Source organism: Micrasema longulum, unplaced genomic scaffold, assembly GCF_059751315.1.
Source record: "Micrasema longulum isolate JH-2025_06_02 unplaced genomic scaffold, ASM5975131v1 h1tg000835l, whole genome shotgun sequence".
NCBI classification, from domain to species: domain Eukaryota; kingdom Metazoa; phylum Arthropoda; class Insecta; order Trichoptera; family Brachycentridae; genus Micrasema; species Micrasema longulum.
This window is the reverse complement of record NW_028278027.1, coordinates 471,447-489,496: the sequence shown is the minus strand read 5'-3', so window position 1 is coordinate 489,496 and position 18,050 is coordinate 471,447. Positions and strand designations below refer to the sequence as shown.

Here is an 18,050-nt window from a genome sequence, read left to right as displayed (position 1 = left end):
TCCATTATGGTTGATATGAAATATTTATTTAAAAGGGTGTTTTTACGCTTGAATATATCACAGTCCCTGGACTGGCACCTAAAACATAAGACTAATCATCTTAGCTTTATGAAACAAAAATGATTGGTGTACCAATGCAGTGCCTTGTGCACCATAAGGTGCGGAAAGGGAATGATAAAGAAAGAAATTATTTTTTTCCTTTAACTCAATTTTTATTTTATCAAATGCTTTTATAAACCATTTTATTATTAATAAAATAATACAGTGGGCAACTTAACCGATTTAATCTTGAAATATAATTTGCTAGTACATAAATGTTTATGTTTAATAAAATACTAAATAATCATTTTTACAAGTAAAAGGTCAATAAATAGTATATTTTACGATTAGATTAACTAAACTTTCTCTATGTCAAAATAAAATCTCTAAAACGTACATATGACCTTGCGTATGATATCTGAGTTGTTTATTCTTTCTTACGGCTTATTGGGATTAAACTGATTTTTACTTGTATATTAAAAATGCGTTATTTATATTTTTGTGAACTTTCGTACAATTCATGTAAACTTTAAATTAATATTCTTTGTCGATACTATAACTATTTTATCATGATGTAGTTTGTAACTTACACTTTAAAAAACCTACATCACCTTTAAATCACACCTAAAGCTTAAGATTCATAGATCGTAAGACTGAACAGTTTTACTACATCTTTATAGCATATAATTAAAGCATTTTAAATATCATAAATTTACCTCACACTGTTTGATGACAAGGAAAAAATCAATTATTTATTCTCACCGTAAGATTTGCTCTTTTTGAAAGATAAAATGTTAAAAAAGGAATTAAATCTACCGACCATGTTTTTTTTCTTAATTTAACTAGTTCTATTTTTTTACAGAGATAAAGGCCTCGAAATACATATGGATAAGGCACTGCATTGGTAAAGTAATTGCATAGTATCTCGATTATTTGTTACGGGAATGTAAAGTGACCAGTCTTACGTTTTAAGTACAGGTACTGGGACAGTGAAATACTACAGTGTAAAATCATGAATCGAACCTGGGACTTCAATAATGGTAGGCAAATGCTCCAACCACGACTCTACGAGGTGGACTTTTCTCTACTTGACTTTTCTTATAAGTATATTTATCTGAGGGTAACCATATAATAGAAAACACTCGTCTAGGATTCTGGTTCTTTCTATTTCATACACAGAACCGAACACAGACAAACAAAACATTTTTTTAATATGATTTTCAAAATAAGAAACCATAGGTAAATGATGTAGTCTGCGCTTTTTTTTAAAAAAGAGTGGTGTTTTAATTATATTGTCAAAAATATTCAAGACAGTATTTAGAAGGTGTTAGTAAAAGGGACAGATTATGGGTAAGTGAGCAAACAGACATTCAGCCTTCTTCAAGATTGAGCTATCACACAATTACGGGGTCCTCATTAAGCAGTGTCCTCAACTTGGCCTCAGACCGAAGGGAATGAAGGATGAAGGCGTATCATACACCTAGTGCCTGACATTCTAGGAATATTTGAGGGTAAGTGAGCAAGATCGACCGACCAAATAACTGCGTCCTTAAACGCCCTCCTCTGCTTGATTTAAGTCTGGGAGGGATGGAGGCGTATCATACCTTGATCTTGACATTCACCGGTGAATACGATGCTAAACATTGAGCAGGATTTAAAGGGGAGAATAGTCGAAAAACATTATTTTATATTCGTTTATATGCGACTAACGTCGTGTTTATAAAAGTTAAACGGAATGATTTAACTTTTAATTTTATAAGACATGATTTTGTAATTTAAAAATAAAATTTTAGAAGTTCATTGGACGTACCATGATTACTATCCATACATCGCGTTTCAAGGTTTTATTGAACCTTGAAAATGTGAAAGTCCAATAATAAATTAAGATTATTACTAAAAATGTAAACAGTATTGTCAAGTGAATAATATGACTCCTACGTGTAATGGTATAAAGGCTAAGTTATTGTGTGGGTAGCCTCGGTCATATTTTTCTTAATAGATTTTCTTTGTCAATAATTTATCTTATTTTATGAATCGTCACGCACGTTTTGTACGGTTACTAAATTCAAATTTATCATTCTATCTAGAGTGCACCAATTTTTATGACAGTGGTATTTAATAGTTTCAAAAATGTTTTTTTTATAATCGCAATTTGTTGTCAAATTGTCGAACCCGTAAAATTATACATCACCGATTAGCAGTGAGTACCTTTAATTTTTCGATATGATTAATGTACATAGTTGTTTGACGAAGATATTTGCTGTTCTGATTTTATCGTTAGTTTGACACATATATAAAAATATGTTTTATTGAATCTTGTAATTTAATTGTAAATCTTTTTCTTAAATACTTTGTATACTACGGTGGCGGTAAAATTAAAAGAGTATTTTAGTATTTGCATGTTGGTAGTGAGTGTCCTGATGAAAGAAACGAATAGATGTTCGTCTCAAACGCGGAAGGCTCCGGTTTAGATTTCCGGTAAGATACTAAAATAATGTGTAATTTTTATCAATCCTCGGTGCTCAGTGCTGTAAGTCACCAATGTAAATAGGTCTCTTGGCCTGTTGCAATTTAAAAAAAAGGTAATAGTTAAACTGAAAATATGTTCATAAGGTAAATAAAAAAATTACTTTGTCGTAGTTAAAAGCTTTGATCAAAACTAAAGTGATCAATCACCCGGTAGTTAAGTTTCATTAATTAATTTTGCTATTATCAAAGACGCTTCTAAGCTTCATTCCGTATCGTCTCACTTCTTGTTCTTTGTCTCCTTATACCTGGCTTTTCATCTTTCACCGTGCAAGGAACACTAATCAGGCAGATATTTTCAGGAGTTAGTGCTAAGCTTAATTACACACGGAATATTTACTGGATTAACGCTTATCTCTGTATGAGAAAATTGCTTCCTTCTTCTCAATACACTGGAGCACTACTTTGTTGGCATGCTAAGCGTGGGAAGAATGAGATAATACCTTTGTAACACGATTTCTAACACTGTCAAGTCTAGAACAGGTAGTATGTGCCAAAATAAAACATTTTGGAGTTGGTGGGTCTGACTAATTTGTGACCAGCTATAAAATTAAGGAGAATTTAATCCATACAGTTTTGTACCAATTTTATTTTTAAAAAAATAATAACTTTTGAAATATTTTTAGGAATGGGGGACGTGTTCAAGGTATTATTGTGCACTACCACTGATAAACAAATAAATTTATTTATCATACTGTAAATTGTAAGTTTCATATTCACATCCCAATATTTTTAAAAGTGTTGTTGTAAAAATTTCCGCCTCGTAGTATAGTGGTTGGCGCGTTTGTCTACCGAGCTTAAAAGCCCGGGTTTGATTCCTGGGAAGGGAGACATAGGCTAAGACGCTTGGCTCGCGCACAGAAGGCTCAGGGTTCGATTTCCAATGAGAACACAAAAATTAAATGAGATTTTTCTCAAGCTTAGGTGTTCTTCCCTGTTATACATGACTGCAATTGGGTCTTTTAGTATGTTAAGGTGTAAAAAATAAATAAAATTATAAAAACTTCAATGGTTTTGATATATGTCATCCTAGTGCATAATATTTTAAGCACAAATCGACTTTTATATGCACTTCATTTATCTTTGATTTTATAATTATTTATTGATTATTGACAATTCATGGATTGTCACAAATGCTAATTCCATCCATCGTCATTTATCACAGCTTATACAATACGCTTTTCAGGTGATTTAAATGAAAATATCAGTGTTTAAACATTTATAATTAATATTAGTTGTGGTCTCGTGACTAGTGTAGCGGACTTCGGACCAAGAGGCCCGAGGTTCGAATCCAGCCCTACCCCAACTTGTTTCTAATTTTCTAACACGGCTATTAACGACTAGTAAAAAAATTATCCCTTTTTTAAAATATAACAACAAATAATCATAAGAACGCAAATATGATATTTTATAAATATTATCAAATGGCCAGTGAAATCGGGAGAATTTTATTCATTTTTTACAAAACAAAAAAATATGTACGTCATGTATTGGTTATAGGATAATAGTAAATAAAAACAAAACAGCAGGAAAGAATATTGTTTGTCAAATCGGGTTGTGGTTCCGTAGCTAGTGTCTCAAACGCACGTCTCAAAGGTCAGTGGTTCAAATTCCACTCTACCCCAACTTAATTTAATTTTTTTTACATTGAGTTGTTTATAATTCGTTAAAAAAGGCCCTCAACATTAAATATTTAGGTAAATCATAAGAACTCAAATATTTATTTAAAAAATTACATAACCGTATTTTTTCATTAGCAATGAGTAGAAAATACTATGCCTTGAATATTATGGATTTAAAGACAGATTTTCTTAAAAATTAGTTTGGCATTCTTGCGCAATCCTTTATTTATTGATGCAATCCATATGACTTTACAAGAATCTTCTAGAACGAAGTCGTTAGAACTTGTGGCTAGTCATCGTTTTTAAATCTTTCTCCCCGGTTACTGGGACATTTTCTGCTGCAATCGATAATTGATACAGCCGCAAAAATAGCGGCCACGCAAAACTCAAAACGAGTTTTTCCATTATTTACTTTGAGCATCAACGTTTCAACGTGGTTCAAACGCATTTATGATGTAATAAACATTCCGTGTTTCAAAATGACGTCAGGATATTTTAAGGGAAAAGGTGAAATAAATATGAATATAATCTATAATAATAATGAAAGAAAACTAACGGTTATTCATAATATATCTTGTTATGTCACTAAACCCTCCCTAAACGGCTTAACCGATTTACCTGTCTTTTTTTGCAAAATAATGAGCTTTGCACTGCGCATGTTTGTAAATCTTAAAATCTTCAATCTTTACTTTAAAAAAATTAGGATCATAAATATTTTATTCATCGACCTACCAGGGTAACATTCCACGGGAATACATTTACTAAAAAAATGGGAACATGTTATTTTCTACATACCAAAAATGTTTTACAGCAGTCAATATTTGTGGATTTCAATTAGATTATTTCCTTAAATTCCTTATAATTTCTACCCATCTTTTTCTTTTTACTGGATCTTTTGTAATACCAAAAAAATATTAACTGACATTCAATATATTTTTGAAAATCGCAATCATAAATTAAGTGCACCCCTGTTGTTAGAAGAACAGAGTATGACATTTTCAAAAATAATTCTGAATTTTAAAATATTCATTTTATGTTTTGGAATTCAGCTATGATAAGGGCCAACTCAATTCAATATTTGAATATCAATAATTGATCACGTTTACCGAAGAATTGGTGATATTGATATGCGGCTGGTTATATTTTTTTTTATTTTGCTTTGGGTAACGGTAAATCATATAACGATGAAACGAAACGATGGAAAAGTCGAAATCGATGCCAAATGTCCCTTAGTATAAAGTTTATCGACAAATCAACGAAAAAAAATACCTTTGGTGAACCAGCTAATAGCAGACAAGCCAACGTGTGAGCAGGGCAACGTCTGTCAGGTCTCCTAATTTATTATATCATGAAATTGGATATTATTTAGTACAATTTTAAAAATATTTTTTTTTTTTACTTATTAGGAAACAATTTTTGTAACACTTTAGAGTAATTGTACTTACTACTTACAGCTATATAAAATCACTAGAATCCATGTAAAAGTTAGGTTTGTGAGATCAAGTAATCGTGATTTTTAGTTAATTAATAAACGCCACTAACTGAAAAGTGAAGTAACCGCAAAATCATTGATTTAAGAAAAACATGATAGTCAGCTTACCTCATCTCCTTGCTCTACAGCAATTTCCAGCGCATCTCTTAATCTCTCTGCCAAGGTTTGATTGTTCTCTAGCAGCTCTTCCACGTTGAGGAAGATAGCCGAGAGTTGCTCCTGAGTCAGTAAACCAGCCACCAACATAGGTTGGTAGAACTCTTCCAGAATAATCTGCAAGTCTCTGCCGTATTTTTCTTCGGTCTCTACAATCTCAGTGATGATTTCTTTCCTCTCAGCACGCTTCTTTCCACATTTTCGGCAAACGAGAGGAGCATACATAACCCCTAAAAAAAAACATTTTATCACCAACTCAACATCTAAAAAAATACGGAAGTACAAATAAAACATTTAAATGATGTTATTCTTGTGTTTGTTAAAAACATACCTGAATCTGTAACTTGAGTCTCCACTGCACCATCGCAATCCTCACATAAATGAATCGGCGTGTTATTGTCTAAAACCGAACTTGGGGGAATATTATGCCCTTGCCACCGACTTCGAGAACATTTGCTCGTTTCCGAACCAACCCCAGAATCGTTTCGCTCAATTTCCGCAGAGGATTTCTTACATGCTGGAGTTTTTTCATTATTTCCTAAATTCGTTATTATAAGTGAGTTGTCTTCACTAGAATCAGAGCCGTTGGAGAGATTGCTCACTCTACTACTGAGATCTGAACTTTGTCTTTGGTGATCAATTAGTTCTTTAGGACTGTCTCCTTCTTCTTCAACGCTGATGTCATTTGAAGAGTTAAAATTAAATGTATAGCTGTCTTCAGGTACGATTCCTCTTTCTTTTGCATCGACTAAATATGATAAAATATCGTATTTAGAAGCGCCTTCAAATATTGACCTTGTCATATTTTTTTTATCTTCATCCATCATTGATAATGATGTAGGAGGAGGATTTAAAGGTAAAGGTGGTGGCATATCTCCTATTTCCTCATAAATGGGATCAGCATTTAGTCTTATTGACTCATAAAGATGATCATCGTCCAAGTTATTAGAAATCTCTATTTCTGATAATGTGGCGTCGACCAACATTTGATAAAATTTAGACCGAGTGCAATTATCGTCTTCTGTTGATAATTCACTAGCAGATGCATTGTAACAATCTGAAAGAGGTTCAGCATCAGATGATGCTCCTCCAATCATTCCGCTTTCATACTCCATACTTTCGTATGGAGGTGAGCAGGAAGTATTCCCAGGTAAATTATTTTGGGAAGTTGATTCGTTTTTCGATGTTGAAGAAATATCAGCACTATTTTTGTTTTCTTCTGTCGATATTAATGACGAACTATTTTCTTCATTTTTAACTTCACTTTTTCCATTTGATAACCGTTCCTCTTGTAGTTTAAGTAACGATGCATCTATTAATCGTGACATTGCTTCTTCGTCCTGGTTTTCTTTAGTGTCAGAATTTTCTCTTGTTTGTTTTAATCTTAATAATGAATTTTCTATCAGTTTTGCAACAAGATCATTATCTAAACCTTCTGCTAAATGACCTAGCATAGGATCTTCTAAAAGTTTTGCAACAAAGCTAATTCGATTTAGATTTTTCAATTCAGATTCATGTTTAATGGGATTATTTATTTCACTATCAATCATTGGATTAACCATATCACTTATTGCTTTACCACAAACATGAGGGACTAAATTTCTTTTTACTGCTTCTACTGGGTCTTTCAAGAGCTCACTTATTTCTTCGGAAGTTGAGTTCATATCAGATTTATTTTCATGGCACCTTGTTCCTCTTAAAGTTTTTTCTAAAGTACTATTAGAATTTGCTGAATGATTTGGCTTTAATTCTTCATTATCTTTAGAATTCGATTCAATATGTTCGTTTAAAGGTAATAAATAATTTTCTGAATTTATCATTTCATAGTCAACAACAACCATTGTTTTACTTGGCGAAGAAATTGTTGGATTAGAAACTTTCAATACATTTGCGTCAATATCATTTACCTTTTTAGGTGAGTAGGAACTATCATTGTTTATATAAATTTGATTGCTGTGACGAGAACTCATCTCAGAATTAAAATTTTCTGATTCTGAATAAACACTTATGGTAACTGTGTTACCCATATTTGTCCCCCCAGTGGGACTTGATGCATCGTTTATAGTGACGGATGATTGATAAAGGGGTGTATCATTATTCACGTTTACTGTTGAATAACACGCATCACCATTGATCAGTATTGAAGTTTTTCTATTGCTTTCTTTGTTTTGTTTACTTTCATCGTCAGTCTCATCATTCTGTGTAATAGATATCTTATGAATACCTGTTGAAGGAAAATTTTGAGATGGACTTTCAGTTGATATTTGAACTGTAGCTTTATCATCTACATCAAATGCTATCATTGCTGATACTTCATCAAGAATACTTTTATCCCTAACAAATCGGGTTTTAACATAGTTGGGTTCCTTTTTAATGGGTATTGATAACCTCGCATCTTTTATTTTAATTCTTGGTGGTGGTGCTGGAAGAAGCAAACTTTTATTTTCAATTCCAAGAATGAATTCTGATCTGTCAGTTCCGTCAGATGTGTGACGTCTGTTAAATATAATTTTATCAGAATCATTAAGAGGACGAAGATGAGAATCAGAGTTTGAATGTTTTATACGGATATTAGGTGATTTGATATCAGGTTCGCAAACTATTCTGATTGCAGAGGAACTAACATTAGGAGAAGAATCTAAATCAGAAGGTGGGGTTGGTGGCGGTGGAGGACGATCCTTAGGACGAGATGGTTTATCGATGTTGATTATTTCGACAAGGCTTTGAGTGCTGACAAATGCCTGTCTAGAGTGCGCTCGAGGAGGGCGAGGCCGAAGTGCCATAGTGTCGAGGAAGGTAGGAGGCTCGGGAGACCCATGCAGTGTAAGGCGTTCGGACAAGCTCCTTCGCAGTACAACTCCATTTCTTGTAATAGTTCCTGTAACAAAAAAATAACCATTTAGTTATGGCTTCAGTTTTTCTACTTATTAAGCAAAATGAAAATGATAGATGGTAATAAATTATTACGGAGGGCTTATTTCCAATGGCGATATTTTATAGCGTGAAACCATTATTTTAGCCTAAGAACATACTAATAAAGTGAAATTTTGAGTTCATCTGTTAACAAACTAACAACGAAATACATTGTCTTTTTTGTGTTTTTTAATTCTTTGTGGCTTGATATATTTATTTACTCAAATTGTTTTATTTTATTTATTTATTTACATGGTTTTAATAAAAATAAACTTTTTTTCTAAAGGAAAACAAATAATCGCGTTTTCGTGATTTACTAAAATATTTCTATTTTGGGGGACATTTTTAACAAGTTGTAAATAACTCACTATTAGAAAATGAGAATTTAATTGTAGTAGAGTAGGTTCAAACCTCAGACATATGATCCGTGAGTCCGCGACACTAGCTACGGGCCCACAGCCTGGATTATTTTATTCCAAAAAATAAATCGAGGACTAAAATCATTAATTCATACGAGTGATACGTAAACGGTTGACTTGATTCATTATATTTTACATATTTTACATCAAAATTGAAAAGACAAAATCTTTCAAATTAAATATTGAAACTTTTCAAAGGATAAATAGATACTTAAAAAATATTGAAATTACAAAAAATGGATGTTCTTGTTATGGAAGATAGACGCATGATTTTTAACAATTTCGTACGGTGAACTCAATTGAGAAACTAATGAGAGCTTTCATAAGGAAAATATCTTTATCACTCTCTTTAAACGTATTCGACCCAATGGCACTCACATCGATAAATCGTAGTTATTTCTGTCGTTTAATAAGCGGTAAACGTAACTTTTGTTTTTTATCGACATTCGTGGCGCGAGTATACATTTCGCCTTGTAAAATCGCTCAATTACCAATAATGGCGTCAGTGGCGGCGTTTTGTGACGCTCGGGTCAACCATAGAGTTCCACCGGGAAAGTGTTTGTTCGGTGTGGGGTTTTTCGAAACCTACAAATAATGAAAAAATTCGAGAATGCACGCACTTCTAAGGATATTTGAAATTTATTTTAAATGTTGAACAGGTATTATTTCATAAGTATTGTTACCGAGTTTTAATTTGATTATATCATCTCGAAAAATAATTAACATACTACATTGAATATACTGTAAAATTTCGATATAACACGGTTCGAAAATTAAATTTTAATTGAACAATGCGTAATATTTTTTAGTATACTTTTTTTAGTATGTTTTTTACACGGTACTGTGTAGAATGAATTACTCGTGTATAAAGAGGTTCCAGTATATATATATATATGTGTGTGTGAATAAATATGTATACGGTGGCTTTCATGGTGTAGTGGTCAAGACGCTTGACTCACGCACGGAAGGTTCCGGGTTCGATTCCCAGTGAGAACACAAAAATTAAAATGTGTTTTTTTTCAAGCCTGGGTGCTCTGTGATGTAATTCACCAGGCCTCCTGGCCTGTTGTGGTGCAAAAAAATGTAAATACATATGTACATGTTTTCCTCATAATGTATTTTTGTATTATTTAATTTAGTAATTAATCATATTTGGCATATTATTTATTACTCCTATTTCTTAGTGTAGAGTGAAAAACCATATCTCAATTATCATTTCAATTATGTTTATAGATATATATTATTTTTCTATTGATTTCAATGATATAATTATTTTTTTCAACACTACTTTATTTAACATATTACAAAAGAGATGAAGAACATTTAAGAGAAGGTAATATAGAAGTCTACACATCTACAGGGCGTTTGACCTGTCAATGGCTGGTTTAAGTGGCCACTTTACACACTGTGTAACATCCACCATTCTGCCTATATTTGAACACCTATATTCTTTAAATTCTTCCATCTGTTGATGTTTGTTAAGTTAAAGAGCTGAAACCTTTATTTATGAGGACTTTATTTTTTATTTATTGTTGACTACTATATTTTACTATTATTCTTTTATTTTGTTGATTTCAATAATATGGTTATTTTGTATATTTGATTATGTATGAATCTAAATTTATATAATTTATAATTTACATTTAAATATTTATGTCTGATTATCTTTTTTAAATTGTATTCTTTCCAAAGAATTCCAAAATTCCAATTTTACCATTTATTACTTAAACCTTTTTTTCTGGATTGTAAATATATTGAATCACATGTTATTAAATTTAAATCTAATTAATTTTACTGGGTATTTTTTTTTTGATAATTATAATGGCTTGACGCGGGCGCAGCCTAAAAAGCCTTAATAAATTCACTTTTATTAAATGGAGAGTGTAATTTTGAATCAATAAATATATTTATATGTATATACGTACGCATGTTTACATTATTTATTATTTTGTAAGACATTATTTTAAGCCATTTCGCAAGCTTACTCGCAACTTACTACAATTAATTGCAAGATACAAATTAGAATTCAGTTTCGATTGGGATATTTTCGGAAGATTCTTTGAATTCTGTTTGTTCAATATCAAAATATATTTTTGATAAAATTGGAATACTTAGCGTTTTAAGCGTCAATGTTCAAAATTAATATTTTCATACTCTGGTCGTGGTGAAGTCCGTTTCTATACTAACTGGGCCTCGACTTTACTTTGCAGAGTAATAACAAATAACGCAAATGTTTTATTGACAACCTCTCATAAAATCATGTGTAAGAGTATCAGCGCTTGCAATAAATATTTAAGTGTCTTAATAAAAGTTCTGTTTTTTACACGGAGCTTTAAAAAACGGACGATGGTTGTAGCTTCGAGTTTCATTATGTAAACACTGGCGATATAGTTTAAATAATAGGCGGTAAATCACGAGCAGCCTTTGGAATAATGGTAGATGTGGTCGTTAATTCTTCGCGGTAAAATCACAAACAGTTCCTTTAGTTGAGTATGAGTTTGTAGGAAATTCCTCTCAACAAATCTACCCTTATTTTACCATTCCAAAGTAAATGATTACCTTTCTATTTTCCAAAAGTTTCATTAACGGGTGACGCAAAATGTTAAGAAAAAAATGTGAATAGTCACCACACAATAAAAATTATGACGTTTTTTATTCTATCAATTGCAATTAACTACTATCTTGGCCATTTGACAAATCCGCTTTATTAATATTGATATAAAGAAGTAAAAAATTAAAAGTGGATGATTAGCTGCGTACTTGTATTTTTTCATATATTTATTCACGAAAACTAACTCCTCATACTTGCTCATAATTATATTACTCTGAAAACGTTCTAAGTGGGAACCCTTTTTTAAATAAATATTTTTATGTTTTTTGTGCAAGACAACTCTTTAATTCTTAACACAAAAGACGTGTGCTTTAATTTAAGGTTTTCCAAATAAAATAATAATAAGTTAGTATTGATGTAAAAACTAATACTTTTAAATATGATATAAAATAGATTTTGAAAGTGTTTTTATCCCCTACAGATTGTAACATTCTTGAGAAAAATCCTGTTTCGCTTGGTACAGAGGCTTTCATCGTTATTCATAATCACGTAGAGACGTCACATGTTCATCTATGTATCTATGAACATGACTGGTATCTAACGAAAGCAATTAATTCTCACGCTATAGAAAACATATTAAGTACACACTGAGAAGTGCTGCTACCGCGCTTTCCGCTGATTCGCGTACAACGATATTTCTTTATTTTTATTTTACCATTTTAATTTTTAATAGATACAAAAAAACAAAATCGTTTTTTACTACCGATTTACAAATAATAATGAAGTAACGTTAAACAACCGACTATTTGACCGTTTTTTCGCAAGAATATTTTTATTTTTACACTTCTGCCTTTTGAAATTTGAATTAATGAATTAATCAATTTGTTGAATTCTATCACATTAATTTTTTCTCGGTTTTTTTTTGTTTTCTGCATCCATCAACATTCGCATCCTTAATCTTTTCAGCCGCTCTTTCTTATTTTTGTATATTTTTAAATGAAATGACGCTTAGAGAGGACAATTAACATAGCACTGCACAAACTGTGCACACAGCACACCAATGTACCAACTGTGCCGCATTGTAAACTCAAGATAAGATCTGGACTTTTTTGGTGCGAGTATTTCTAGATTTAAACAATCACGAAGAAAGACCAGGTTTTGTCTTGCGGTGGTAACAATTATTTAATTTTTATCCTAGCTTTCATTTTTTTAGATGTATTTTATTTCAATTGTACCTGTATATATTATCAAGAAATGTATTTATCGTTGTTAAATGGACTTAATACGTCCGTAAATAAATCATTAAATTTAATTTGGTGCATCACCAGCTTTGCGGCTTGGTGTCTAGTTTCTAGCAATTTTGCCTGAAAGTGACACAGTGACACTCGTATCGTGAAACTCGAAATGCGGTAAAACAAATTACATAATGTAATTGTATTATTGTAATTATTATGTTTTCAAAGTTCAAAGTACAATATCAATGTATCAAATCATTTTTTTGCTAATTTTTAAATAAATCATTCCACTTACAATTATATGGTTGTTAAATGGCACTTTTCAATTGAAATTTGGAAAAGATACTGACCTAATAAGGAAGGTAATTGTAATTTAATTACCGCACCTTATAAACATAAAAAAGAAACAAATTTTTATTCTGAACTTGCATAGAATAGTAGACACTGGTTTTAATGTATTATTTTGTTCTTTGTGTTTGAGCACATAATATCATCATAACCTAAAAATTCTACAATTCATTATGAATCATAGATTTCTTTTTCGATTTATTTTACTTGAATATCTTATAATAAGCCAACTTTCATCATTATTATGTTAACAATCTTTATTGCACGCGCAGAATGCGGGCAAAGCTAAAGTCGTGGAAATCTTCAAGTTTCAAAGATGTGTCTTATTTTCGTGATATGTAATATTCACACTTACGAAGTCAGTGTGTACGAATAATTGCTTTAGAAACTACAAATCCTCGCTCACTTGGGAGGTCACGGAATTGAACCCAGAGACAGTTCGCGTGTTGGCAATTCGTTACCCGCTTAACCACGAAGCTCCATGGCCGCCACATCGTGGGTTCAGAGTCATAATGTCACGAGAACTGATATATCGCACATTCAGAATAATAAAGTCGTAAGATAATGCATGGTTCTGTTTGTGTAACAAACAATACGCTAACGACATCGATGGATGTTTTTTACATAAGCCTTGTAAATTAATAAAAACTATGTTCCCTGCCAAACAGAAATTAATTATATGTTTAATTTTACATTAAAATATTGCGTACCTAGGTGTTTTAAACTTTTAATCTTTATTTCTTTTTGTAAGTTTTTCTTACTTTTTCTTTTTATAGTATCTTATACAATATTATCTTATTTAAGAGAGCTTTTTTTCCTTATATTTTTCTATGCCTACTATATTTCTAAATATGATATCATACTTTCTTTTATTTCTTTATAATGTTTTTCTTTTTGTGTTATATATTTATTCATTTTTTATGTAATTAAATTCTACGTAAAAGCCCAATGGGCCCAAATAATTAATTTTCAAAAAATTGCATACATTTTTTTTTCGTTTTAACTAAATATATGTTGTTCTTGATAAAATAATTCCATTACAACTAAACAAAAACTTAATTATTTTCATGTAAGTTAAAAAGGGAAAGAACATATTCGACCAATTACTTTCACCGCTGCTGAACAGCGTTTATTGATAATATTAAATATAATATTTTTTGGTACGCACTTAGTTTAGTGACTTTTCAGTTTTAATGACCGTATTTTGCAAACAATAAGACGCATAAGACCACAAGACACACCCCAATTTTTGGTTAAGTTTTTAGGGTAAAAAAATGCGTTTTATGGTCTAAAATATACGGTAATTAAAAATTCATCTTCTGACGGGCACTTTTTTTCAAATAATTTATTTGAAGAGCAAAGATAAATTTCCGTTTCTGAGCGGAGCGAAGAATACCATCCTGAGTGTGATTTAGAACCAGGATCCAGAATAAGACTCGATAACTACTCTAAGGATTTTTACTTCAGGGTTAGAGTCAAAAACACTATTTTAGACTTCTGGTTCTATTTCATACACATAACCGTATCGATTCTGCTTAAACACGGGTAATGAGGAAGTTTAGCCCTATGGGAAATTGGATTTGAAAAACATTTTCTACGCGAATTAAAAATAATTAGAACATTCAATCGTAAGGCTATTTTTTTTTAATGTATAAAAAAATATATATTTTAATTAAAATGAACTACTTTGAACAACGTTACTAGTTTTTTTCAAATCAACCAATGATAAGAGTTAAGAGTTATGACAGATTTCCGGTTAACGTTAAGTCGACTGACCAATCTAAGAGAAGAGGGGAAAGAAAACTTAAGACGTCACACGCGGAGTAATTTTAAAAACACAAAATTAAAAAATCAATGCATTGATAATACGATTCATAACTACTTTTAAAAACATTTTTTGTCATATTTTAATAATCTATTAACAATTGAAAAAGTAGGTAAAAACCACTGATTTTCCACATTGAATTAAAATTAGAAAAAAATTGTAATAAATAACAATAAAATAAAAACTTCGTTATTAGTGTAGTGCTAATTATAATACAATGTTTTTAGATTGATTTAATAAAATTCAACGCGTTTCCATGTGAAATAAAAAAAAATCTGGAACTATTATTACTCCTGTTTTTAATTATCAATATTCTTTATCACTCTCCGGGAATCCAGAAATCCAGTCACGTATAAAAATTTGGACAAACTCAAAATGTTTTTGATCAAACTGACTTGTGCAAGTAGTAACAGATTGCCTACTAGTTATAATAATTTAGTCAGATTAATCCCACCCGCATCGCGATTGGAGCTAAATTTGAAAACACGGAAAGCAAAGAATATAAGAAATATGGACGTTAAAACATGGGCAGAATGGTGGATATTGCAGTGTGTAAAGTGACCATTTAAATTAGCCAAACATTCTCCATCTCTGTTGTAATATGTGAATTGTATTTTTTTTACTAATTAACGAATACGTCTTCTGCGTTTTCTAAATAAAGAAAATGCGATTCGAAAAATGACGTTGTTTGCTGTAAGTATTTTTCCAAGCGGGAAATCAACATTAGTTATCAAGATTAGTGAAATTGTAGTGCTTGTTATAAACGAACGAAAAGATTGCTAAAGATTGATCATGTCGTTAAATTTGCGCGTATGAACCCAAAAATGAATCATAATTTATAATTATTGTACACGTTTCACATATCATAAAATATCACGCACAAGTCTAAAGGTAAAAGTGTTCCCAGTCTAATAGTACGCATGATATGACATTTTGATAAATTATCGTGCATGTACATTTTATGTACATATGAATATGAGCAGTTAATAAATATTACTATTACAGTGTGCGCTACCCAGGCGCAGCGGGTTAACATAGTCGATTTTTACCAAATGTTTGTAAAATCGAAAAAAATCGAAAAAAGCAAAAATAACTCAAAAGGATTGTGGAAAAATATTAAAGGTATGATCAAAAGTGAACCAATTACCAATATTGATGAAAATATAGAATTTCCAAAGGACTTGGGAGACGACAGAAGCTTGGCAAATCGTTTTAACACCTACTATATAAAAAGCATAATTGAAATAAATGAGAGTATTCCGGTGGAAGAAGCAGAACAAAATAATAATGTGCATTTATATAATGACTTTGCTTTTGAAGAAATATGTGAACAAAAATTACTCGCTATTCTAAAATCTATGACATCCAAGGCAAGTCCCGATGGAATAACCATAAATTTGATGTGTGATGCTTTTGCTGTAATTGGAAAAACTTTTGTAGAAATAATTAATGAATCACTTAAAACAGGAGTTTTTCCGGAGAAGTGGAAGATATCTACAGTAGTTCCCATACCAAAAATAAAACAACCAAAAAAATGTGATGATTTTAGACCTATAAATACTCTACCAAAATATGAACAAGTTCTGGAAAAAGTAGTAAAGATGCAGCTTACAAAATTTTTAGATGTAAATAATATTTTATGTGATCAACAATCGGGATTGAGGTTTAAAAATTCATGTGAAATGGCCCTTAATATTGTTATAGATGACTGGAAAGAGAACATCGATAAAAATAAATATGTAGTTGCAGTGTTTTTAGATTTTAAAAGAGCGTTCGAAACTATAGACCGAAATATAATCATTAAAAAATTAAAAAATATTGGTATTAAAAACACGGAAATAAAATGGTTTGAAAATTACCTCAACAATCGCATGCAAATGACAAAGGTTAATAATGAAACGTCAGATCAACAAAAAAATGATTTGGGAGTTCCACAAGGATCTGTTCTGGGACCACTATTGTTTATTTTGTACATAAATGATATGACTTTAACATTGTCTGATTGCCAAGTTCGACTTTTTGCAGATGATACCTTAATTTATGTAGCTGATAACGAATATGATTCAGCAATAAGGAAAATAAATGCAGAATTAAAAACAGTCTCCAAATGGCTTAAAGCAAATAAGCTAAAACTAAATGTAGGAAAAACAAAATGTATGATAATGGGTAAGAAACGCTGTTTTAACAGTGATCACAGTGTTGAATTAGATGGAGAAGTTCTTGAGAATGTTGAAAGCATAAAATATCTAGGAGTTTGGATTGACTCTAAATTATCTTTTTCAAAAAATGCAGACTATACGAGTAAGAAAATCGCAAAGAAGGTATCCCTGTTAGGAAGGATAAGGAATAAATTAGACATTAAAACCTCTCTGCTGATATTTAAAAGTATTATCGTTCCCCACATTGATTATTGCTCCAGTATTTTATATTTAAGTAATGAAGGAGATCTAAAAAGACTCCAAATAATACAAAACAAAGCGATGAGGATAATATTAAGATGTGGGAGACGAACAAATGTTAAGAAAATGATTCAACTTCTAGATATCATGACAATTGATCAAAGAATCAAATTCAATGTTGCCAATGAAATAAACAAAATTATTAAAGGAATAGTTCCGAGATATTTTCAAGATAAACTAAAAAATAATGAGTTCTTTCATAACTATGCAACAAGAGGATCTAAAAATATAAGACTGGAAAAAAAATCAAAAGCAATGTCCCAGAACTGCCTTATGTACAAGGGAATAAAACTGTTTGAAGAAATGCCAGAAAGCATAAAAAATGAAATTAATGTAAATATATTTAAAATTAAATGTAAAAAGTATATATGTGAAAAATATTAGGTAGTAAATAGTGTAAATAGTGAATATAATTAATGAAAATGTACATATGAAACAGTGAATATTATAAATTAGGATTTTAAG

The 18,050-nt window shown here is 31.0% G+C and overlaps 1 protein-coding gene across 1 annotated transcript in view; it reads right to left on the bottom strand.

Moving 5' to 3' along the window:
- RhoGEF64C (Rho guanine nucleotide exchange factor at 64C) overlaps positions 1-18,050 on the bottom strand; it is a 319,583-nt gene that overhangs the window by 21,288 nt on the left and 280,245 nt on the right. Inside the window, exons 5-6 of the mRNA XM_088230971.1 lie at positions 6,167-8,713; positions 5,788-6,065 (exon numbers count right to left, since the gene is read on the bottom strand). Of these exons, the coding sequence (XP_088087097.1) occupies positions 5,788-6,065; positions 6,167-8,713 (2,825 nt within the window). The remainder of the gene's footprint in view (positions 1-5,787; positions 6,066-6,166; positions 8,714-18,050) is intronic.